This window comes from Spermophilus citellus (assembly GCF_964194105.1).
Source record: "Spermophilus citellus genome assembly, chromosome: 7".
NCBI classification, from domain to species: Eukaryota; Metazoa; Chordata; class Mammalia; order Rodentia; family Sciuridae; genus Spermophilus; species Spermophilus citellus.
This window is the reverse complement of record NC_138188.1, coordinates 86,092,586-86,118,293: the sequence shown is the minus strand read 5'-3', so window position 1 is coordinate 86,118,293 and position 25,708 is coordinate 86,092,586. Positions and strand designations below refer to the sequence as shown.

Genomic DNA, 25,708 nt, shown 5'->3' with positions numbered 1-25,708 from the left:
AATATTTATAGATAGAAAATGAGAAATGATATATGGCAAATGAAAGTGTGGTATAGAGATAGATGGGTTGGTTAAAAACAATGTTTACCTTATTTGATGATTTGATGGAAACTCAGTCACTGTGACTGGATGACACTTTGCTATATGTTACAAAAACAAATTCCTGAGTTAGGTTTTCATTTTGTTTGTATACTGAGTTAGATTGTAGCTCTGTATGTAAGGACTCAGGTATGTGAGTTCAGAAGCCTACATAGGCCAAATTTAGTTTATTTAATATCTTTCAAATAGTGACCACCTAAGCCTTTGTGTGTGTATGTGTGTGTGCATGTAAATAAACAGACAAAAATGGACACTACAAACCAGAGAGTCTTGTTGAGTCTATATAGGAAAAACAAATAGTTACTAATAGAAGAGAATAGAATAGATTAGGGAACCAAGATTTGGAAGATTGGGGTTTGAAGAAAAAATATTTAGAGAGAAAGGAAAATCTTTTCTTTCCAGGTAGTACTAATTTGTGTGTGTGTGAGTGTGTGTGTGTGTGTGTGTGTGTGTGTGTGTGGTGTAGGCTTATAAGAATGTATTTGTGACTTTATCAGTGAGCTTTCTGTTGCTTTGACAAAATACCTGAGAAAAAACAACTTAAAGGAGATCAGATTTATTTTGACTCACTGATTCAGAGGTTTTGATCCATAGTCAGCCAGCTCCATTGCTTTAGGTCTGTGGCAAGGCATAGCATCAGGGCACAGACGGTGTAGTGGTACAGAGCTGCTCACTTCATGGTGGATGGGAAGCAAAGAGAAGATGAGGCTGGGGAAAAAAGATACCTTTTCAGTGCCCCCAGTGCCTTCCTTCCTTGAATGAGGCCCCACTTCCAACAGTTTTTACCACCTCCCAATAGTCCAGTTAGTTATGAGCCCATCAGTGAATTAATCCACTGATGAAATCAGATTCCTCATGATCCCATCACTTTCCAAAAGCTCCACCTCTGAACATTGCTGCATTGGGCAACCAAACTTTCAACACATGAGCTTTTTGCAGACATTCCAGATTCAAACTGTAAGGTGGGGTGTGTGTGTGTGTGTGTGTGTGTGTGTGTGTGTGTGTGTGTGTGTTTGAGAGAGAGAGAGAAAGAGACAGAGACAACAACATTGATTTACTGTGTGTGATATTTGATATGATCCCTTAGTACCCAAGTAAGATTTTTAGAAAGTTACTCGGCTTGACTAAAACTTCAAGTTGCTTTACAACTATTTTGGCTGCCAGACTAATTTTTTTTTTAATTTGACACACTGTGCTGAGGAAGTCCTTTTAATGAAGGACTTAGAGCCTTAAGATGGAGAAACTTTTCTCTTCAGTGGGTGATAGTGACATAAAGTTATTAGTTCTAAAACATTAGAGAGTATTTGTATTTTGGAGCAGGGTGGGTACCCTGGGCTCCCTTTTTCATAAACTCCTTTTTCTTTGTTAAATCTTGTTGGAATACTTGGGTCATATGAAATATCAAATAGAAAAGAAACTTGTAATCTGAAACTGGGGGCTAATCAAGGGGATAGCATATGGGCGAAGACTTCAGGAATGTGGATATGGGGTTGAAACAGAGAAAAGGTACTTATGAAGTAAAGACGTCAGAGGGATTGAAACCTAAACTGAGCAGATAAGTGCAAATACCAAGGTCAGCAACCATGAGGTAGGAGTATGCCATGAGGATTAATGGATGCAGTAGGCAAAGTGGTTGACTAGGAAGCTAAATCTACAAACAACATTGTAAGATCTTCCTGTTATGTGGAGCCTGGAAGTAGAACTACCTCCTAAAAGGTGTCCTAAAAAGAGTCATCAACTCTCTTAAAATTTGGAAGAAAGTTCAACAAATGTTTAAGATATTCAGTACCAACTTATTCGAGTGTCTTAGTCTTTCGTTAGATGTAGGTTTTAATTACTCAAAATTTTGTTCCTAGAATACATTTCTATTGTTATACCAATTTCAGAGTTCTATACTTTCTAGGAAACTTGAATGTGATCATCCTCGATCTTCTATTTCCCATAGAAGATGGGAAAGTTATATATACATTTGAAAAGAATTTTGGAAAATATGTAAGGCAAATAGAATTTTTGTTTCTGCTTGATCCCTCTATGGCTGGCCAGTGGGTACAGGTGAATAAAGAGACCTTGCTCCTATTTTAGCAGCATACACCAAATCTTCCTCCTTATAATCACCACTTTTTAGCTTTTATGATTCCTATTCTCCTTCAGACAAAAAGCCCAATTACTTCTTTGTCCATGTTCATATATATATATATATATATATATATATATATCCCTCACATTGCTTTATAATTTCCAGTTTGTATTTTTCTCTATAACAGTGCTTCCAAAAGAGAAACTCAGTTTTATTAATATTTATAGCTTTAACTTTGGCAAAGTCTATGGTAACTAGCAAAGATTCAGTAAATCTTTGTTGAAATAAATTATATAATCTACTCTTTTTATTACCCTTTATTATTATTACATAATAAAACTTTTTGGTTTTGAAGGCCATTTTTCAGTCTCTTTCTGGCAAAAGGGAATATTTTTCATACTTTTTCTACCATTCTTACATTGTTCTAATGAATTAAAATGTTGGTTTAGTTTTCTTAAAATGAAAAAAAAATCAGCTTGAAAATAACTGTTTCTTAGGAATCTGGAAAAAGAGTGAAAGCTGTCATGAGGAAGAAAAGGAAATAATATGAGGGTCCTACATATAATAATGGGAAGGATCTTTGTTTTATGTTAGATTCTTATAATTCAGATAGATTATGCTAATATAAGTAAAATACCTAAACAATGTTGCAAACATTTTGTGAGTCTACCTCATCTGTTCTGCTAAAATCTAAAATATAAGGAGGAAGAACTTTGTTTTTAGTTGTTGCTGCACTTCAAATAAAATAGTGTCACAATTAAATGCTGTTTATTATTGTTCTTTTCTCAGTGAGAGGAGTTTTGCTTCCCCAAACTGAAGATCTAGTTTGGGACACCCAAAGTTCAAGTCTTCAGGCAACACCTCCATCTATTCTGGTATGTTTCTATGTCTTGCCTAGACCCAGTTTTTCTCCTTTGTGTCCTCACCTGCTTACTTTGGCATCATGAGCTTCTCAAGCTGTTCCCATTGCAAATATTCTCTTGCATCATCCCTGGAACATTACTCAGAATTGTCAGCTCATGGGTACCAAGTGTTGGTTCAGAAAATTTAAGCTTTCCATGGTAGCTAAATGAAGTCTTACATTGCCAAACTCGACACATGGTAGAAAACTTAATATTTATGGTTCATACTTGTTTGGTGATAATTAAGCTATATGTGTCCAGTGAGTTGTTTTCAAAGTTATCCAGACATAGTTTTTATAGATAAGACTATAAATTGATGTACAAGTTCAGAATATAGACTTTAATTTCAAGGATTGTATTGCAGAAAGTTTGGACACCAAAGCATATAGAATAGTGTGTGAGTGTGTGTGGAAGGGAAAGAAGGAAGAGTAAAAATATCAACTAGCTGACAAATAACAGGGACTATAAATCAGGTCTCCTTTTCAACTGGATTGAAAACACTTCCATTTGCACATCACATTTTACTTTCTGTTCTTACTACCAACTCCAGGAGGAATTCCTCTTCCATCTCTACATCTCTAATTTCCACTTCACTTATAGGGAAGCATCCAGTAGAAAAGAAAATAACATCCTTGAGTGCAGTTAAAATATCCACAGTGCAGCCTCAATGGCAGTGCCCTACCTATCTATAATGACTACAGGGATCACTTACTATCACAGATACCAGAGGGGGACTCCTCATCTACGCTCCCCACTCCTTCTACTCTCTTAAGACTTCTTTTTGTCTCGTGTCAGCTGTATGAAATACTTGTTTCTTGGCATTAAGCCAGCAATGGAAATTTGGAAAATCTGCCCCCAATTCATTTGATCATTGATCTATGTAGACAAATCTTCTACTTAGCAATAGAAGAACTCACTTTTGAAATATGGAATCTCTGGAAAGAACCTTTTCACAGAGTTCCATTTTGGAGAGAAAAGGATGGGGATATTGACATCAGAGTGTACATTCATTTGGTGTTTGTTTATTCATTCATTCAAATATATTTATTTTGTACTTTTAATGTGACAAGTGCTGGGGAAACTTAGATGAATAAGGTGTGGCCCTGCCTCCCAGAATTTTCCAGTCTGGTAGTAGACAGACTTCTAAACAAACAAGTTGATGCAGATGCTATCCTGGATGTCCATCCAGAGTGCAATGGCAGAGAGAGGTGAGGGCACCACTTGTTTTCGCTCCTTCTAATCACGTTCAACCTGGGACTTCTGTAACCACATGTCTGTGATGATATTTTGGAATCATGGTGTCAAGACAGGATTCCTATAGCAGGCAGAAGTTGCTAACTGGAGACCAGCTGGCTACATATAGCTGTAGACATGCATTTTGCAATGAAGTTTTAAAAATAAGCCAACAACTAAAAATTAGATTTTTACATGAAAATACAGATTTCCAGCTTCTTTTGAAAACCAAGAAGATCTGATGTTATTAAATTCACTTTTCTTTGTGTCAGAAATGGCTGCTACTTTAATGATGGCAAGCAGTGACTAACTGGGCTTGTTGCTCATTTATGTTGCTGTGGTTCCCTTTTTAAAAAATTTTTATTGTTGGTTGTTCAAAACATTACATAGTTCTTGACATATCATATTTCACACTTTGATTCAAGTGGGTTATGAACTCCCATTTTTACCCCGTATACAGATTGCAGAATCACATCGGTTATACATCCACTGTTTTACATAATGCCATATTAGTGACTGTTGTATTCTGCTGCCTTTCCTATCCTCTACTATCCCCCCTCCCCTCCCCTCCCCTCCCCTCTCATCTTCTCTCTCTACCCCATCTACTGTAATTCATTTGGTTCCCTTTTCATTTAAGCCAAATCCTTACTTTAATGAACAGTGATAACTGCAGAGCATTCATTAACAATTTAGGAGACATTGGAATATTTAAAAAAAAATTATTGATATGTAATGATTACACATAGTTATGGGGTACAGTGTGATATTTTTATATATGTATGCAATGTGATCAAATGGGAATGAATTATACCATCACCTCAAGATTTTTCATTACTTTGTGTTAGAAATATTCATATCTGTCTTCTAAGTATTTTGAAGTATACCATATTGTTAACTATCATCACACCTCTGTGCTACAGAAGACTAGATAGTTCCCTTTAACTGACTTTAACTTGGATCCTGTTAATCAACCTCTCTCCCCCTGACTACCGCCCCCGTCCTTTCCCAACCTCTGGTAACTATTATTGTGCTCTCTGTATCTATGAGATCAACTTGTTTAGCTTCCACATTTGAGTGAGAACATGCAGAATTTGAGCCATTAGAATGTTAATGAGTGATAATAAGATATAAACAATTGTGAATTAGAAATGTCTGGTCTGTCTTCCTTCCCTCCCTCCCTCCCTCCCTCCCTCCCTCCCTTCCTTCCTTCCTTCCTTCCTTCCTTCCTTTCCTCTTATTTTAGCAAGATTTTTACTGTATTACAGAAGTGAGTTTTTTAAAAATAAATTGGATTTTTAAGAATTATTTTAGAGTTAGGGATATTGCATGATTGAATTTGGCAGTTTTCTGGCATCCCACTTTGAAAATCTTCATTTGTTGTACAATAAGTATGCTTTCTGTAGTAGTAGCAAGCTTTTTAGCTGGCATTAGCAGATGTGAAACTGGCCAATATAATATTAAACTTGTCAGTATACTACATTGAATTTAAAAAAGAATTCATAAATTGAATTTGTTACTATGGGAACATCTATCGATATAAAAATAAATGAAGTGCTGCTATTCCTGGCATGTATAATATTCACCTTTGAAAATGTATAAGAAAGTTTCATTACCAAGCAGTTTTTAAAAAAATTGTAGTTGTAAATAGACAGCATGCCTTTATCTTGTTTATTTTTATGTGATATTGAGGATCGAACCTAGTGCCTCCCATGTGCTAGGCAAGTGCTCTGCTACTGAGCTATATAGCCCAAGCCCCCATGCAGTTGTTTTTTGTTTTTTGTTTTGGTGCTGGGAATTGAACTAAGCGGCACTCAACCACTGAGCCACATCCCCAGCCTTATTTTGTATTTTATTTAATGACAAGGTCTCATTGAGTTGTTTAGTGTCTCACTAAGTTGATAAGGCTTTGAACTCGTGATCCTCCCGTTTGACCCTCCAGATCTGCTAGGATTACAGGCATGGGGCACTATGCCCAGCTTCCATGCAGTTTTTTTTTAAATTTTAATGTTTATCTTTTAGTTTTCAGCAGACACAACATCTTTGTTTGTACATGATGCTAAGGATTGAACCCCGGGCCGCACGCATGCCAAGCGAGCACACTACCGCTTGAGCCACATCCCCAGCCCCTCCCATGCAGTTTTTTAAAGTAGTATTTATTTGGAATAGATGATCTTCCTTCCTTATTTGAAAAGTCCTACTGCTTACTTTTATACTTCATGTTGCCTGTTGGTAACTTGAGTCTTATTAAAGATATTGTTCTACTTTTACTTTTTATAAAATTAAAAAGCATTTATTTTTTATAAAAATTATGTATTACAAGGTTCAGGGTCTTGCCCAAGTTTCCATAGCTATGAAGTAGACATGGCTACTTAGAGATGCTAAAATACTCTGCTTTGAGGACTTCTTTTTATTGAGAATTCAGCTGCTTTTCTACTAAGCATCAGACCCTGTCTGATGGAACTCAATTCCTGAAACATGGGCTAAATGGCTTATGATATCTCATTTGGAAATTTTTTAAAAGCATATTTGGAATTTTCAAGAATGTGAATCTTCCTGACCTGGATGGAAGCATGAGTTGCTTTGACACATATCTAGAGGTACTTTCAGAAAAGAGGACAAAAGTGAATTCTCTGATGTGGTGACATTATCATCACCCTAGCTACTTTTCTGAAGAAAAGAACTTGGTATTGAGCAAATGGCTTTCTTACTTTCCCCCAGAAATATATATATAATTTTTGAACCTAGAAATAGTTGGGGGTAGGGAAAGAAGAAAGGAACTTCTCTTTATATAAAAATAGCCAACCTATTCCATAGAGCAGATGTTTAAACATTAGAAAATGTCCTCTCTGTCTCCCTCATTTCTGTGTTCACCTGGGTCTTGGAAATGATAAGCCTAAATGCCTGATTAGCCAAGTCTGTTCTGGTTTCTCCTTTGGGAATCCTTTCACCATCTGGATATATGCACTCAAAGATACCTCTGAGTGAATAGCCTGTGGTAGTGGGGAAATCACAGGAAAATCCAGATGCTCAGCTTCTAGTTCTGATTTTTTTTTTGCATTTTTTTTTTTGCAACATTGGGCATTTCACCTCCATGAACCTCAGTTCTTTATCTTTAATAGACATGATAGGACTATATGATTCCTAAGAGTCTAATTCTAAAAATTTATTGACCTTTGTTTTGCTCACACTTGTGCATTCTCAGCCCTTCCTCCCACATAAGATTTTTATAATCCATAGAATGGCCCTGTAAAACACCCGAGCCTTTGGAAAAGACAAACTTGTCAGTATACTACATTGAATTTAAAAAAGAATTCATAAATTGAATTTGTTACTATGGGAACATCTATCGATATAAAAATAAATGAAGTGCTGCTATTCCTGGCATGTATAATATTCACCTTTGAAAATGTATAAGAAAGTTTCATTACCAAGCAGTTTTTTTTTTAAAAATTGTAGTTGTAAATAGACAGCATGCCTTTATTTTGTTTATTTTTATGTGACTCACTTATTTTAAGACTCACTTATTTTTTTTTTCTCTCTCACATTCTAGACTGTATCTTATATTTATCTGGAATTGAACTCTTCTCTCTCCATCAGGTCTATTCTTAAGGACAGAGGATAATTTAGATCTGATAGACAAAAATATGAGGCAACTCTGTGTGTCTATTTGGTGCCAAGTTATGTAGGAGCACTACATCCAGGCCAGTGATTTGCAAGCTGCCTCCACTGAGTGCAGTTATTTAGGGTGAATTCTGCTCCAGATGATAATATACTCTATTCTTAATATACTAAAATTTACTAGGTAAATGCTGGAAGTGGTTTCCTCATTTTAGTCACTTTTTCACTGCTGTGACTAAAAGGACCCAACCAGAACAACATAGAGGAGGACAGGTTTATTTGAGGACACAGTTTCAGAGGTCTCAGTCTGTAGATAGTAGGCTCCACTCCTCGGGGCTCAAGGTGAGGCAGGACATCATGGTGGAAGAGTGTGGAGGAGGGAAGCAGCTTATATAATGATCAGAGAGCAGAGAGAGAAACTTCATCCGCTAGATACAAAATATCTACCTCAAAGCCACACCCCCAATTTCTGCCTTTTCCAGCTACACCCTACTACTTTAGTTATCACTCAGTTAATCCCTATCATCAGATTAATTAACTGATTGGGTTAAGGCTATAACCCAATCATTTCTTTTCTACACCTTCTTGCATTGTCTCACATGTGAGCTTTTGGGGGATACCTCATATCCAAACTATAACCCTCCTGGATTAGATCCTACCTATTTGTCTGACTTGGGAACCAAGTCTTACTATCCTCAGGTTTACTTCAGATGAAGGATTCCTGAAGAGGGAATTTATTATCCTGTAATCTTTCTTTATAGCTCATTTGTAGTTGCATCTAGTCATTTGAGGATGGCTTTCAGCTTCCTCTTTCTTTACAATACAGTACACTTCTCTCTAATACAGTTCATTTACTTCAACATTAGACTCCAGTGTTAATGCCACTGTAGATTAAATTATATCAATTCCCACAAATGCCATATCCATTTTGCTTTAACATCATCATCATACTTTTTAATGTAGACTTCCCTTCATAAGATTAAATATTTACATGGTCAAGGGTTGTATTTCTGTTTAATTCTACTCTTGAAGCTAAATGTTTAGAGGAAATCAATTCCACATTAGTTAAAAAGTCACTAGAAAGAGAAATTTGTTATTTTGTAGGTGTGATGCCATTTCATAGGCCTGGCTGTTTATTTGAGATAGATCACACTTTAATATGGTGAATTTTCTGATAAAAATGAAGGATCTTAATTGTCTTTCAGAATAATGAATGAAATTGCTAATTGCTTCTTCCCACTGTGAGCAATGGGCTTATGTCTTTGCTGACAAATTATAGATTAGTAATTTCTATGAATTAAAGACATTTAAGCTAAAAACATGGGGAGAGAAGAACTATTAAAAGCAAAAGAAATAGTATTTTCTCCCACAAATTCACTATGTAGGTTTTTTTAAATAGATGCTCTCATTTGTGTCCCTTTTACAGGCGAGTTTTGAGCAGTTACATAGTTTTTCTCTAGATTCTCCAACCCGATTTGATATCAGGTGTTTTATTCTGGAGCCCTTATCTCTCTACCCTCTAATTTTATACTGCCTCCTTGTTCCTAGAAAATCCAGGAATCTGGATAGGTCTTTAAAATTATTTTTATGTGTGTGTTTTATGTATGATGTGATATAGCCTTTTTCTCCCCCCAGGACAATACCCTTCAAGCTGAATGGCCCTCAGCAGATGAATCTATCCTCATCAATGCTTCACCACTTGATTTCAATTCCGGTCCTCCCTCAGCCACTGGAAGGGAATTCTGGTCAGAAAGTCCTTTGGGCGATTTAGTGTCTACACCTAAATTAGCCGTTCCCTCGAAGGCAGTCCGTGGTTCTTCCCCGGAAGTGTTAGAGGTTAATAGCTTGACTCTTCATTCTGTCACCCCAGCAGCACTTCACACTGGCTTGTCTGTGGCTTCTGAGGAGAGGACATCTGGATCCCACTTATTAGAAGATGGTAAGGACTTTTAATCACTTTTCATGCTTCTTTTTAAAAATTTTTATCTATTTTTAAAAGTTTGTATTGGTGTTTACAATTACACGTTAGTGGGATTTGTTTTATATATTCATACATGCACACAAAATAATTTGATCAATTTCATTCCCCCAGTACTTCCTGTTTCTTCATGTTTCCTTATGTGTCAGATGGCAAGGGTTTTGAAGAAAGGAAGAGACTGTGGTGAAAAGAAAAGCATAGTAGCATTCATTTAGGAGAAAATGTCTTAGGAAACCTGTGTTAGAGAGGAAACAGATTTTATTGGTTAGATGGGAGTCCACATCTGTAAATAATAAAAAATGAACTTGAAAAGGTAGGGTAGAAATCACTTAGTAGATATGTTAAAGCTCATATTGAAAACTATATAATTTAACTAAGTTACTGTTACCACTACTATTAAAGAATTACTTTGCTTGAATATTAAAGTGGTAAAAAGAAGCATCCAAGAAGATTATTCTAGTAGCTTCTAATAGGATTAATATAGGATTCTAGTCTAAAGATTTTAGTAGCTTAGAGCAATATTTGAGAAGATAAAAAGAAATAAAAATGATCTTCTGGATATTGTGGAGAAAAGAAAATATCAATATTGCTTAGGGTTGGTATATACAGGTGAAAGAGGTATGTGAACAAAGATATAAATAATGAGTGCAAGAATCTGAACACAAGGTGAGTCAGATGGTAAATATTTTAACAAAGAAAATGGGAATTCAAAGAGAAACCCAATTTCCAAGAAAAGTTCTCCCTAAGTTCCTAGAGAATTTAGTTTTTGTTGAAAATATGTCTACTAGCAGTTCTTTATTTTCATGGGAAAAAGTCAAGTGTTTGAAGATTAATTATTTTAATAGTCAATCTTATCCTTAGAGAAGTAGGATATATTCATGAGTGATTGCCCCACATTACAAACAATTACTGTATCTTCTTATTTGCTAGATCTAAAAGTTAGCTATAGACCTGCTAGCTTAACTAGAAAAACAGCAGAGAACTATGAATATATTTTTGCAACTTTGTAGATTAATGAATGGAAAACTTTATTTTTAGCCAATGTTGAAGAGTCACAAGATATTCTTTCTATTGATCCATTGCCTTCAAGTTCATTCACTCAACATGTGCCAAAAGAAACAATACCGTCCATAGAAGACTCTGGTGTGTCCTTGACATCCTCACCATATCTGACATCTTCTGTTACTTTAGATCTTGATAAAGAAATACCTTTTGGCTTGGACTCCTTGGATTCTGAAGTCAAAGATCAATTAGAAGTGAGCCCTTCATTTCCAGATACATCCATGGAAAAAGAGTTCATATTTGAGAGTGGTTTAGGTTCAGGATCTGGGCAAAGGGTGGATCTGATTACTTGGCCATGGAGTGAGTCTTTATTGGAGAAGAACACTGAACCACTGTCCAAGTCATGGCTTGAAGATGAAAATTCACTTTTGCCAACTGAAGGTATAGATGAGAAACTAGTTATGAATGACAAAATGGATTCCACCTACCAAATTATTGAGCATTCAAAACATAGGCCTGAGGATGGATCCACAAACTTTGCAGAGGAAGAGCCCCTTGGTGGACCTACTGTGCGCATTTTTGCAGAGTCTGCAACTCAATCTGCATCTCTGAATTTTCCCAAGCACACATCAGAGGTACCTGACATTGATTATAATTCAGTTACAAAAGCATCTGTAGCAATTTCTGCTTCTACTGATCACATAAATGCCTTCCTGAAAGAGAATATAGAGCAAACTACAGATTTATCTAGCCCTGAGCAGTTTGACAGCAAGAGTTCAGTGGTAAAACCAGATATACAGCCTGTGTGGACCGTATTGCCAGAATCAGATACAAATGGAGCAAGAACATCTTCCCTAGAAAAATTGTCCAGAGACACATTGGCAAGTACACCACAGAGTCCTGACACATTCTGGTTGAAAGCTTCCATGACACAGTCCGCCAAATTTCCTCCAACCACAAGCCCCACCCTGCTGGAGGATGAAGTAATTATGGGCGTACAGGACATTTCATTAGAACTAGACCGTGTAGGCACAGATTACTATCAACCTGAACTAATCCAAGAGCAAAATGGCAAGGTCAGTGGTTATGTGGAAATGTCTACAAATATTAACTCCACAGAGATGGCTATTGTGGCTCAGCCCACAAAAGGAGATGACTTGAGTCACACCCCGACTGCTGGAGCTTTGGTGGTTTTCTTCAGCCTCCGAGTGACTAACATGATGTTTTCAGAGGATCTGTTTAATAAAAACTCTTTGGAGTATAAAGCGCTGGAGCAAAGATTCTTGGAATTGGTAAGTTCAAAAAGTGAAACGTGGGCATTAGTGAACAATCATGGTGACTCTCTCCAACCCTTGACACCCCATGTCTAAGCCCAGGAAAGTGGGATCTGCTGTGTTCATTCATTTTCTGTCATCCACAGAGAGCATCATGGCCTAGGGTTGATAGAAAAATAACACAGATGCATTCAAGAGATGGAAAACACAAATGTGTCATGAGAGTGATGTGATAGGCTAGAGAATTTAGATACTGAAGATTGTATTCCTTGACTTCTAGGCCTGAAATAACATGAGAAAAAATCTTACTGTGAGACCAGTGTTTTGTGGGCATCTATGCCCAACTTTAGTGAAACAAAGAAAATAAACTTCCTGGATGTCTAAAGCTGTTTATGAATTCCATGGCGTTCCCAAATATCATTGTGAAAATCTCATGACATTCTTAGTTTAGACTCTCAAATAATTCCTAACTTATAGCTTTGTTCATTAATAGTTCAAATGCAGGTAGAATACAATTAGGAAAAGAAGGAGAGGGGCTCATCTTTGTTGTTTTTGTCTTTTGTTATGTATTTTTAAAAATGCAAAGCTGTGTTGATAAATTTATCACTTTTCATGTATTGTAGCTGGTTCCCTACCTCCAGTCAAATCTCACAGGGTTCCAGAACTTAGAAATCCTGAACTTCAGAAATGGCAGTATTGTGGTGAACAGCCGAATGAAGTTTGCCGATTCTGTTCCTCCTAATGTCAACAATGCTGTGTACATGATTCTCGAAGACTTCTGCACCACTGCCTACCAAACCATGAACTTGGCTATTGATAAATATTCCCTTGATGTGGAATCAGGTAATGATAGTGCCCACCATGCTACTAGTTTCTTAATGGAATACAGTGATTATTCTTGTGTTTTTGTCTGAATTGAGGGGAAACCAAGACTTGTAGGAAAGAAAAAAAATACAATTCTTCCAAGGACATCAATAACATTCACTTTTCATAAATGTTATCTTTATTGATTCACCTCCCTCTCTTCTCTATAACTTTGCCTGGGTCTCTCTTTGATTTATCTCTTGCTCTTACTCTATGTTGCCAAGCCCCTTAACTCCACTGTCAATTTGAATATGTAGATACAGATATACAATATTCATTCCTATTGTTTTGTTTTATGTAAATGTCAGTTATTCTCTTCAAAGAGCAAACTTCCCTTCTGAGCTCTAGAACCGTTATCTAACTACTTACTTTACAGACTCCACTTGAATGTATTTAATGTATTCTATGTGCATCAAACTTCAGATATTTAAGAGTGAACTCTTGTTTTCTGTATCTCCCTACTTTCCAGTTAAATCTACTCCTTCTCTCAGCTTCCTCATATCAATAATTAGAAGATTTATCTACTTAGCTAAACCTTGTTAGTCATTCCTGATGTCATTGTTTTCACCCCCACAACTTTTAGTTAATCACCAAACTTATTTTGATTCTAAATTCTAAATATATCTCTAATACTAGCTTTTATTTTATTTCATTTTTTACTTTATAAATTCCTAAAATTTGTTTTAATTAGTTATACATGACAGTAGAATGCATTTATACTCTTCAATATATCATACATAAATGGGGTATAATTTCTCATTTTTCTGATTGTACATGTTGTAGAATCACATTGGTCATGCAGTCATATATGTACATAAGGTAATAGTGTCTGTTTCATTCATCTGAAACCTTCCTATCCCCATATCCTCTGGGCTCACTTCACTCCCCTCTACCTAGTCTAATGTAACTCATATCTTCCCTAGCTCCCCCCACCCCTTATTGTGAATTAGCATCTACATATCATTTGGCCTGTAGTTTTTTGAGATTGGCTTATTTATCTAAGCATGATATTCTCCAACTCCATCCATTTACTGGCCATAATTTCATTTTTCTTTAAAGATGAGTAATATTCTATTGGAATATATATATATATATATATATATATATATATATATATATCACATTTTCTTTATCTATTCATCTATTGAAGGGCACCTAGGTTGGTTTCATAGTTTAGCTATTGTGAATTGAGCTGATATGAACATCGATGTGGCTGCATCACTGTAGTATGCTGATTTAAAGTCCTTTGGGTATAAATCAAGGAGTTGGATAGCTGGGTCAAATGGTGGTTTCATTCTAAGTTTTCTAAGGAATCTCCATACGGCTATCCATAGTGGTTGTACCAATTTGCAGTCCACCAGCAATGTGTACCTTTTCTCCCATATCCTTACTAACACTTATTTTTGACTGTATTCTTGATGATTGCCATTCTGACTGGAGTGAGATGAAATCTTAAAGTGGTTTTGATTTACATTTTTCTAGTTACTAGAGATGTTGTACATTTTTTCATATACTTTTTGATGGATTATATTTATTCTGTGAAGTGTCTGTTCAGTTCCTTAGCCCATTTATTGATTGGGTTACTTGGTTTTTTTGGTGATTTTGAGTTCTTTTTATATACCAGAGATTAATGCTTTATCTGAGGTGCATGTGGTAAAGATTTTCTTCCAATCTGTAGGCTCTCTTTTCACATTATTGTTTCTTTTGCTGAGAAGAAGCTTTTTAATTTGAATCCATCCCATTTATTGATTCTTGATTTTACTTTTTATGCTTTACTTTTTATGCTAAGGAATTCAGATCCTAGGCTGACATGGAGAAGATTTGAACCTTCTTTTTTCTAGTAGTAGCAGGATCTCTGTTCTAATGGCTAATTCTTTGATCCACTTTGAAGTGGGTTTTCATGCAGCGATTTTTCCCAGCACTATTTGTTGAATAGGCTCTCTTTTCTCCAGTGAATGTTTTTGGCACCTTTGTCTAGTATGAAATAACTGTATTTGCATAGGATTGTCTCTTCTATTCTGTCCCATTGGTATATATGTCTGTTTTTGTGCCAATGTCATTTTGTTACTATAGCTCTATAGTATAGTTTAAGGTCTGGTATTGTGATGCCTCTGCCTCCTGCTTCGCTTTTCTTGCTAAGGATTGCTTTGGCTATTCTGGGTCTCTTTTATTTTTCCAAATGAATTTCATGATTGCTTTTTCTGGTTCTAGGAAGAAAGTCATTGGTATTTTAATAGGAATTGCAATAAATATGTATAAGGCTTTTGGTAGTATGGCCATTTTGACAATATTAATTCTGCCTATCCAGGAGCATGGGAGGTCTTTCCATCTTCTAAGGTCTTCTTTAGTTTTTTTTTCTTTAGTGTTCTGTAGTTTTCATTGTAGAGGTCTTTCACCTCTTTTGTTAGATTGATTCCCAAAGATTTTTTTTGAGGCTCTTGTGAATGGGATAGTTTTCCTAGCTTTCAGTGGATTCAGCACTGATGTATATGATGCATTCAATTTATGGATGTTGGTTTTATATTCTGCTACTTTGCTGAATTCATTTATTAGAAGTTTTGTAGTGGAATTTTTTGACTCTTCTAAATAAATAATCATGTCATTGGCAAATAGTGATAGTTTGAGTTCTTCTTTACCTATCTGTATACCTTGAATTTCTTTCTTCTGTCTAATTGCTCTGGCTAGAGTTTCAAGGAGGATGTTGAATAAAAATTGGTGAAAAAGAGCACCCTTGTCTTGTTCCAATTTTTAGAGGGAAGGCTTTCAGTTTTTCTTCAATTAGAATTGTGCTGGTCTTGGGTTTAGCAAATATGGCTTTCACCATGTTGAGGTGTGTTCCTAGTTTTTCTAGTGTTTTGAATATGAAGGGGTGCTGTATTTTGTAAAATATTTTTTCTGCATCTATTGAGATGATCATATGATTCTTGTTTTTAAGTTTATTAATATGATGAATTACATTTATTGATTTCCATATGTTGAACCAACCCTGCATCCTTGGGATGAAACTCAGTTGATCATGGTGCACTATCTTTTTAACATGTTTTTTATGTGATCTGCCAGAATTTTATTGAGAATTTTTGCAACTATGTGCATCAGGGATATTGGTCTGAAGTTTTCTTTCCTTGATGAGTCTTTGTCTGATTTTGATGTCAGGGTGATATTAGCCTTATAAAATGAGTTTGGAAGGGTTCCATTGTTTTCTATTTCATGGAATACTTTGAGGAGTATTGGCATTAATTCTTCTTTGAAAGTGTTGTAGAACTCATCTGAGAATCCATCTGCCCCTGGATTTTTCTTGATTGGTAGGCATTTTTTAAAAATATTTTTTAGTTGTCAATGGACCTTTATTTTATTTATTTATATGTGGTGCTGAGAATCAAACCCAGTGCCTCACACATGCTAGGCAAGTACTCCATCACTGAGCCATCACTCGAGCCCCCTTGACTGGCAGGCTTTTGATGACATTTTCTATTTCATTACTTGAAATTGATCTGTTTGAATCATGTATGACTTCATGATTCAGTTTGGGTAGGTCATATGTTTCTAGAAATTTGTTGCTGTCTTCGGTATGGGTTCCGTGTTTGGGATCGGGATCTCTGATAGCTTCATGACTGTGGCATACTTGGTGGCTAAGGAAATTTCTAAGCAGCCATCTTTACTGCCTCTGCATCTTGTCTCTGTGTCTCTTTTTTTATTTTCCTTACAGATATTTTCTATTTTATTGGAGTATAAATGTTCAAAATAGTTTCTAATCACCTTCTGCATTTTAATCATGTCTGTTGTGATTTTTTCCTTTTCATCACGTATTTTAGTAATTTGAGTTTTCTTTCTTTTTTTCCTTCTTTAGCCTGACTAGGGGTTTATCTATTTTATTTATTTTTTCAATGAAGCAACTTTTTGTTTTGTCTATTTTTTTAAATCCAGGCTTTTCTATCTCCACTGCTACTACTCAGTCTAATTCACCATTATCCCTCATTTGGATCAGTTTTCTTACTTTTTCTTTTTCTCCCTCTTCTAACTGTTCTTTAGACAGCAGCCATGGTACTCTTTTGAAAACATCCATCACATTATTTCACTTTGCAGTTTAAAACATTTCAATGGTTGCCTGATTCAATAGGCATAAGACCTGGTTCCCAACTTCTCCCCCAATATCATCTAATAACACTAACCCCTCTGCTTTCCATATTCCAGTCAAACTAACTTGTTTGGTTTTCTTATATGCCAGAAATGTTTTGTGACCTAAGCCTTTGCATATACTGTCCCCTTTGCCTGAAACTCCCTCTACTCTTGGCTGACCCCTGTGTACCCTTAATGCTTCAGTTCAAATATTGCTTCCTCAAGACTTTAGATAATCTACCCATAGTAATCTGGATTAGTTCTTTCCTTTTAGTCCATTCTTTTCTCCTATGGAGTTTAGCACTGTTTGCAATGTTAATTTACGTGCACAGTTGCTTAATGGCTATTTTTCCCAATAGAGCTTTTCACAAGGACCAAATATTAACCACTTTCTAGCCAGACTTTAGCACAGAGCTTTGAACACAGAAGGTACTCAGAAATACTGTGAATGAATGAAATGAAATATTATTTTGATTTGGAAGCCTTGGATGCAGAGCGTATTGTTGGAGCCTGAAATTTTATTCTTTTTTCCCTTCTATATACCAATGGACAGTGGTTTTGAGTAGGAGTGAGATGGAATGTCTAGGTTCATATTTCTCCAGTGGTTTTTATTCTCAAACTGGTTTGAAATTCAGCCCTATTTTTCAACTGAGAAAGAAGCAAAAATTCTTTCCTTTGAAATCCTTGAAGGACCATTATTCACTGAAAGTGAAGAAAATGATTTGGCTAATCCCCCAATATCCAAATCTTTTGCCACTTGAGTTCTCTAGGATTGCATGCAAATTCTTTGCCAAGTGGTGTAGTGGAAGAAGCAATTAATTATAATTTGGAAAGCTAGGTTTCTCTGCTCGACCCTTAATCATTTGTGTGACTTTAGAGGAGCTATTTTATCTTTGAGATTTAGTCCCTCATGTATTGTATGGGGATAATATTACCTGACCTGTGCATTTCACAAGGCTAGTCTAAGGATTAAACAAAATATCTAAAAGCTATTGACTAGGTTTACAAATGCAAGTAGTTTTACTTATAAAATTTTTGCAAAAGTCCACCTCCCACCCCTTTTTTTGTGGCTCTGGGGATCAAAGTCAAGGCCTTACACATGCTAGACAAACACTGTACCACTGAACTACATCCCAGCCCCTAGTCCACTTCTTTTAAAAGAGAATTACAATAAATAAGCTCATTTGCTTCAATTTATTATGTAACTCACACGTAGCTGCATGCCAAGTCATTCAGTTTTATAGTATCACCATTTAAAAATTTTTTTTTAGTTGTAGATGGACACAATACCTTTATTTTGTTTATTTATTTATTTTTATGTGGTGCTGAGGATCCAGAACTCAGTGACTCACACCGGGAGGCAAGCGCTCTGCTGCTCAGCCACAACCCCAACCCCTATAGGGTCACCTTTTCCTTTAATTGTCAAATGAACAGGCAGTAATCTCTCCCACATACAGAAGAAAACATTCAATGTTTCTCCACCCCTCAATACCCATAGGCATTGTTAGGGAACTTAACTATCTCTTAATTACTTAATTACTACATCTCTGAGTTTCTTTGTTTCTTTCTTTTTGGTACTGGGGATTGAACTCAGGGTTGCTTAATCACTGAGCCACATCACCAACCCTTTTTTAAATTTCATATTTTATTAGAGATAGAGTCTAATTGCCTCTCTAAGTTGCTGACTCTGGCTTTAAACTCTTGATCCTCCTTCCTCAGTCTCGGGAGCTGGGAGCCAGAGCCCCTGGGATTACAGGTGTGTACCACTGCAGCTGGCTTCCATCTCTGAGTTTCTTAAACTATGCTGAATTTTTGATCTCACATGTGTCTTAACTCTGTGTCTGTTATTCCTGTTAATCTAACACAGTTCTTAGTCCATTTTAAAGTTTTTCCAAAGCATCTCAAATGTAAGACATTGATTCTATTAGATATTTGCTGATGATGTGAAGGTCATTAAGAAGGCTTTTTTGAAGCACAGAAAATGGTTAAAAATACTACCATTAGCATTCCTCAGCCACCCTCTCATGGGCATCTCCTACTGACCCATTTCCCCCCAGGACCAGCCAGCTCCCATGTTGCTCTGGCCAGGAAGCTTTTTTTCCAGACCATCTTCACATTCTCTCCACTCTCATTTTCCTTGGCCCATCAATCCGTTTTGTAGGCTGCTCCTGGAAAGCCAGAGTTGTGTAATTCATTGACAATTTAGATCCCTGTCTCCCATTCCAAATTTAGCTCCAAATCTGCCTTTGTTTCTCCATATATCAAGGTACTTTCCCACAGGGGCAAGCTATTCTCCACATCCAGCTTTAGCCTTCTGGGTCAGGAAAGAGACTCTATTTAGTCTCTTTTATAAATATTAGGCTTGACCTCTGGGAGCAAAAGGGGATAGCATTTATCCTTTCCCTCTATCTATACCTTTCTCCTAATATATAGAAAATGTAAATTGTTTTCTTTTGCCCTCTTACACACCCACAGAATGGCCACAAAATTTTTAAAATTTCAAATAGAATTTTCCTTCTACATGTATACCTTGGGTAAAGGTCCTCAGATGATCATTTTTATGTCAAGAGTGGCAGCTATAAGACTGACTTTTCTTTTTTCTTTTTTTTTTAAATAGGAAGTTTATCCACCTTGAATTCTTTTTTTTAATAAATTGATTTTATTTATTTAAAGAGAGAGAGAGAGACAGAGAGAGAATTTATTAACATTTATTTTTTAGTTCTCAGCAGTGCACAACATTTTTGTATGTGGTGCTGAGGATCGAACCCAGGCCGCACGCATGCCAGGCAAGCGCGCTACCGCTTGAGCCACATCCCCAGCCCCAAGACTGACTTTTCATTAGGTCCAGTGGCACATGCCTATAATCCCAGAAATTTGGGAGGCTAAGGCAGGAAGATCACAAGTTTGAGGCCAGCCTGAGCAACTTAATGAGACCTTATCTCAAAATTTAAAAATTTAAAGAGCTAGGGATGTAGGTCAGTGGTAAGTTCTCCTCAATTCAATCACACTGTGCAAAAACAAAACAACTGATTTGTTTCTTGTGTAACTCTCTCTCACCCACATATAGTGTCTCAGAAAATTCTGCTTTCGTCAACAAAAGAGATCTATAAAATACCATCCTCCCCACCCACTATATACACCTCTATTCCTCACTGGCTAGCTCAAGATTAGATTATTTTAGTTACAAAATAATTAGTAGGACAAGGATGTAAAGACTGAGGAAATACACAATGGAATCCTGTTGTTCGATCTTCTTGTCAGTGGAGGTCAGCACATCTGTATGCTCGCCTTGTTACATGAGCTGCTTGGCAGTGACTGCTCTATTGTTCTTCTAAGGCTGTTTAACAAGGTACCACAAACTGGGTGGCTTATCACAATAGAGTGTATCCTTTCATAGTTCTTCAGTCTAGAAGTTCAAAATGAAAGATTGACAAAGCCATGCTTCCCCCAGCAGTGTAGAGAAAAATCCTTCCTTGCTTTTTCCTAGATTCTGGTATTTTCTGGCAATCTTTGACATTTTTTTTCACTCAAAACTCTGTTTATATAATGTGTTCTTCTGTATTTGTCTGTGTCCAGATTTCCCTTTTCTTATAAGGATATCTCAGTCATTAGGTCAGGGACCCTCCCAATCCACTATGACTTCTTCTTAACTTTATTATATCTGCAAAGACTCTATTTATACATAAAGTCCTATTTTGAAGTTCTAGATGCACATAGACTTTTAATTTAATATATCCCCTCTCTTCCCACCTGTGAACTTTGGAGACCGGCTTCAAAGATCCTCCTCTAAACTTCAAGGAGACAAACTTATACAAAATTATCTTTAATTTCCAGAGCAGCAAGAAACTCATGGCTTTTCAAAACAATATTAATATCTCTGAAAACGAAGAAAGTGTGTTCTTTTTCTTTTTTATTCTCCTTTTCTTTTAGGTTAACTTCATACTTTTTCATACAGATGAGTCTATGGATCATTTCTACCTGTTTCCTTCTTTTCCAGTATCTCTGTCACCATTTGCCTATCTGCCATTCACAGATTGAAGAGCCTATGATGAGACCATGATAGGTGGAAGATCCATTATAATTAGTGTCTTATATCAGTTTTAATGGCTCATTGTTCTAATTAATTTTTTTGGCATTTTTCCTTACCCTATCAATGAAAAATGAAGTTACTAGTTACTGAAGCTAAGATATTGTTGCGAATGGCCTGAGGAGGATGTAGGGATGGTTTATTTTTCTAATATTGGCTTCCACAAATCTAGACTATCTTTAAGACTCCTCTTCTGGGGCTGTATCCATCCCTGAGGCTCCTCCCAGCTCTCCCCTGGGCTCTCATGTCTCACCCTGTGGTCTCAGTGTGGGGTAGGTGCATAGCAGTGTGTGCACGTGAACTATAACAGGGTAGATTTGGTGAGAATGATTGGTCTCTAAAACTGTACAATTCAGATCTATAGTTACATGACATTGATTATAAAGCTTCTATATACTCCCTCGATAAAACACGTAGGGGCTTGCCCAGATCATGGAGTTTTATGATTTGGCTCTAAGTTTCAGAGGAACTGAAAAACTCTCAGTCCAGGATGTATCAGAACTTTTTGTGTTATAGGTCGGGTGATGGTGTACTTTGATGGTTCAGAATGGGTGTTGTCCTGTGTTATTTGAGGGAGGAGCTTTAATGAGGGGCTTCCTATACCCCAGTACCTGTGCTTTGTCTTTCCTTGTATCATTTTCTGGTTCATTTGATGTTTTAGGTGATGAAGCCAATCCTTGCAAGTTTCAGGCCTGCAATGAATTTTCTGAGTGTCTGGTTGACCCCTGGAGTGGAGAAGCCAAGTGCAGATGCTACCCTGGCTACATGAGTGTGGATGAATTGCCTTGTCAGAGTCTCTGTGACCTACAGCCTGACTTCTGCTTGAACGACGGAAAGTGTGACATTATGCCCGGGCATGGGGCCATTTGTAGGTATGCTGTAATTAGAGATTTGGGCTTCAAAGGTTATAGATACTTTTGAAGAAAATGGGGGGTTAACACCTATAATTTTAAGGTAATCCTTATGATATTTATCATAGAAATTATTTCCATACAGTAGATGGTTGCTGCCTAATTCTCTTGTAAAGACCAGGTCATTTGATAGTCCTGAATTATATACCCAGTTTAGTTTATTATTTAAGTTTGGAACTTTAAAAATTTTGTCTAAATATGTGCTACTGAGGTACTTAGAGTAACTGTATTAGGGGTTTCAGTGATGATTATAAGGCCATCAGTATTAAAATGAGGTTTATTTATTTATTTTTTAAGTTTTTAATTTGTTCTAATTAGTTATACATGACGGTAGAATACATTTTGACACATTGTACATAAATAGAGTGTAACTTCTCATTCTTCTGGTTGTTCATGATGTAGAATCACACCTTTTATGTAGTCATATATGTACATAGGGTAATAATATCAGATTCATTCTACTATCCTTCCTGCCCCCATACCCCTTCCCCTCCCTTCACTCTCCTCTGTCTAATCCAAAGTAATGCTAGTCTTCCTTAGCTACCCTCATTGTGAATTAGCACCTGCATATCAGAGAAAATGTTCAGCCTTTGGTTTTGGGGGGATTGGCTTATTTTACTTAGCATGATATTCTCCAGCTGCATCCATTTATTTACCAGAAAATGCCATAATTTCATTCTTCTTTAAGGCTGAATAATATTTCATTCTGTATTTTACCTTTTATTTTTTTTTATAGTGCTGGGGATCAAACCCAGGTCCTCACACATGTTAGGCTCTGAACCACTAATCTACATTCTTGGCCATATATTTGATTCTTCAGTGAAGCTTCACATGATTGGCATTTATATGTGTACCTTTCCCCAGTCCTACCAAAGGTTCTGCTGTTCGTTGCCACTTTGAACAAAGGGATTCAGAGTTTGCACTTGTTACAGATGCCGGGTGGGTGAGAACTGGTGGTACCGAGGTGAGCACTGTGAGGAGTTTGTGTCTGAGCCCTTGGTCATAGGCATCGCCATAGCCTCTGTGATTGGACTTCTCCTCGTCTCTTCGATTGTCATCTTCTTCCTTGTCAAGACTCTTCAGGCTCAGCATGTCCCAAGAGAAGGAGAGCGGCCCTTCCGGTAAATAAGGAAGAGAACTCCCTGATGGAAGAAAATGTTCTGTTTACTCATTTACTTGGCATTTACTATGTATCAAATATTGGACAGAGAGCTGTAAGTTGAATAAAACTTGGGCCCTGTCCTCAAAGGAGTTTCACATTGAAAAGAAACATAAGTAACACCATCAGTGAGATGCTAAGAGGCCTAGGTGAGGAATAAACTAATTTTTGCCCCAGGGAGAGCCTTTTAAAGATATTTAAATATTGTGGTATTTATCAGACAGAAGAGAGTAGATGAGAATTCTCAGCTAATTGAATGAGCATGATTCAAGTCAGGGAGGCATGCCTGAGCCTTCTGGAGGAAGGGCACCTTGAGTGTGGCTGGAATGCCGGTTTTGTAGTGGGGGAGATGTGGAGCGGGATGGATGGAGATGAGATGGGAAAAGTGAGTTTCCCTTGTCGAAGGTCAGCTCTGTTACATTTTGTTCTCCTTTAGCTCATACCCAGGGGTAATTAACCATATTATAAATCTGGGTAAGGATCTGACAAGAAATGAAATCTGGTTCTCTGTTTAATTAAACATGGCTTCATTAATGGGGGAAATAGAGCCTGACCCCTGTGTTAGACAAGGGATCCAAAGACACTTTGGGTTGTTTTGTGATCATAGTCCCTGGTTGTAATTGATACAGTGCCAGCGCTGGAGTCTACCAGCGCTACCCAAGGGCATCCTTCCTTCCCTCTCCCTCTGCCTTGGCTAAGGAGGTACCCTTCCTGGGTCCCTAGAGCACCCAGGACATACCTCCATCATTGTTCTTATGCTTCCTGTTGACTCTGATTTTTCACCAGACTATCATCTCATTCAGGGCAAAGATTTCAGGGTTTTTTTGTTTGTTTGTTTCATTAGCATCTAGAACAGTCCTAGGTGTACAATCAATGCCCATTAAATATTTTTAGACCTGAATTGAATTTGAAGCCCAGATGCTCCCATCTCCCTATAGTTGTATTTATGTCAGAGTCTCAGTGTGGTTATACACTAATTTTTGATATGTTTAACTCTTAGAATGATGCAGTTGTATTTGTTTAATGGAATAGTATCCACTGACAGACAGTTCCCATCAACATGCATTGAATCTCAGGCACTGTGAGAAAATAAGATGAATGAAATAGTGCCACAGGACGCTTGCCATTTAGCTGAGGAGATAATAATGATGAAACTTTACAAATAATTTTTGAGATCTGGATACTTCACAGTTACCCCACCCCATTTGTGTCTATTACCTTTCTTTTTCTACCCCATCAGAAATCTTATCCCAAATAATCTTCCAAGTAGTAAAGCATCCAAAGAACTTGAATCAGTCATATCATTTTTCTTTTGGCTCCAGCAGGCAGCCAGACAGCCTCTCATCCATTGAGAACGCTGTGAAGTGCAACCCTGTGTATGAAAGCCGCAAGGCCAGGCGTGATCAATACGAGGAACCCTATGCTCAGCATGCCTTCCGCAGCTCTGCTAAGGAAGCAGTGATTGGTGGTTTGAACAGAGAAGAAATCAGACAGATGTACGAGAGCACTAACCTTTCCAAAGAGGTAGGAAACTTTTGCATTTCTGTTGTGGAACAGCTGCTGCTGCTGCTACTACTGATGTATGTGTGTGTATGTGCACAGGCTTTGAGAGAGAATGAAAAATATTTCACAATTCATTCTCACCTTATGACATCTCCCAGCCAATGTGGTATGCAAAAATATTCAACTTTGAGCTGTACCTTATTTCCCACCACGTGACTCGTTTCCATTATTAGTAAATACTCTTTCCTGCCCCACTTACTTTCTTGGGAATGTATGCTGGGGTTAGAGTAGTCCATGCAATATTTAATAGTACATATAGAACCTTCCATTTTGAGAATGCTTTCTTATAGCTCTTCCCTGGATAGCCCAGAATCTCAAAATTCCTTATAATAATTAAATCTTCCAAAAGACTGATGAAGTTTTTCTAATGCAGTATGTGACTTTTCTGTTGTTTAAGGAAATTCAAGAGAGAATGAGAATTTTGGAACTGTATGCCAATGATCCTGAGTTTGCAGCTTTTGTGAGAGAGCATCAAATGTAAGCATTTACCACAGCCCCCGACCCCTGATCTTAATAGCTGATCTTAGAGTAGTACAGCCAGCATGTGCATGTAATTCCTGTTCATGTGACAGAGGTCTTGGTGATCATCAACGTTTATTGAGCTCTTTATGTATATAAATATGGATTATCTCATTACTTCTTATAATTACTGTATAAGTTGGATGTTCCTTAATTGAGGAAAGGAAGTCTTGGGCAGATGAAGACATTTACTTAAGATGATAATGATAGCCAGTGACAGAGAAGATTTCAGACTAAGACCTTATCTATTTTGGCCTAGAGATTCCTGAGCTATGTCATAGTTTCTCTCTTATCTGCATAGATCTT

The 25,708-nt window shown here is 36.9% G+C and overlaps 1 protein-coding gene across 1 annotated transcript in view; it reads left to right on the top strand.

Annotated features, from left to right (window-relative positions):
- IMPG2 (interphotoreceptor matrix proteoglycan 2) overlaps positions 1-25,364 on the top strand; it is a gene marked incomplete at both ends in the record, with an annotated part of 109,297 nt that extends 83,933 nt beyond the window's left edge. The window contains 8 exons of the mRNA XM_081302452.1: positions 2,966-3,051; positions 9,565-9,868; positions 10,946-12,201; positions 12,807-13,026; positions 21,912-22,122; positions 23,094-23,282; positions 24,646-24,844; positions 25,281-25,364. Of these exons, the coding sequence (XP_081158578.1) occupies positions 2,966-3,051; positions 9,565-9,868; positions 10,946-12,201; positions 12,807-13,026; positions 21,912-22,122; positions 23,094-23,282; positions 24,646-24,844; positions 25,281-25,364 (2,549 nt within the window). The remainder of the gene's footprint in view (positions 1-2,965; positions 3,052-9,564; positions 9,869-10,945; positions 12,202-12,806; positions 13,027-21,911; positions 22,123-23,093; positions 23,283-24,645; positions 24,845-25,280) is intronic.
- Positions 25,365-25,708: the final 344 nt, after the last annotated feature.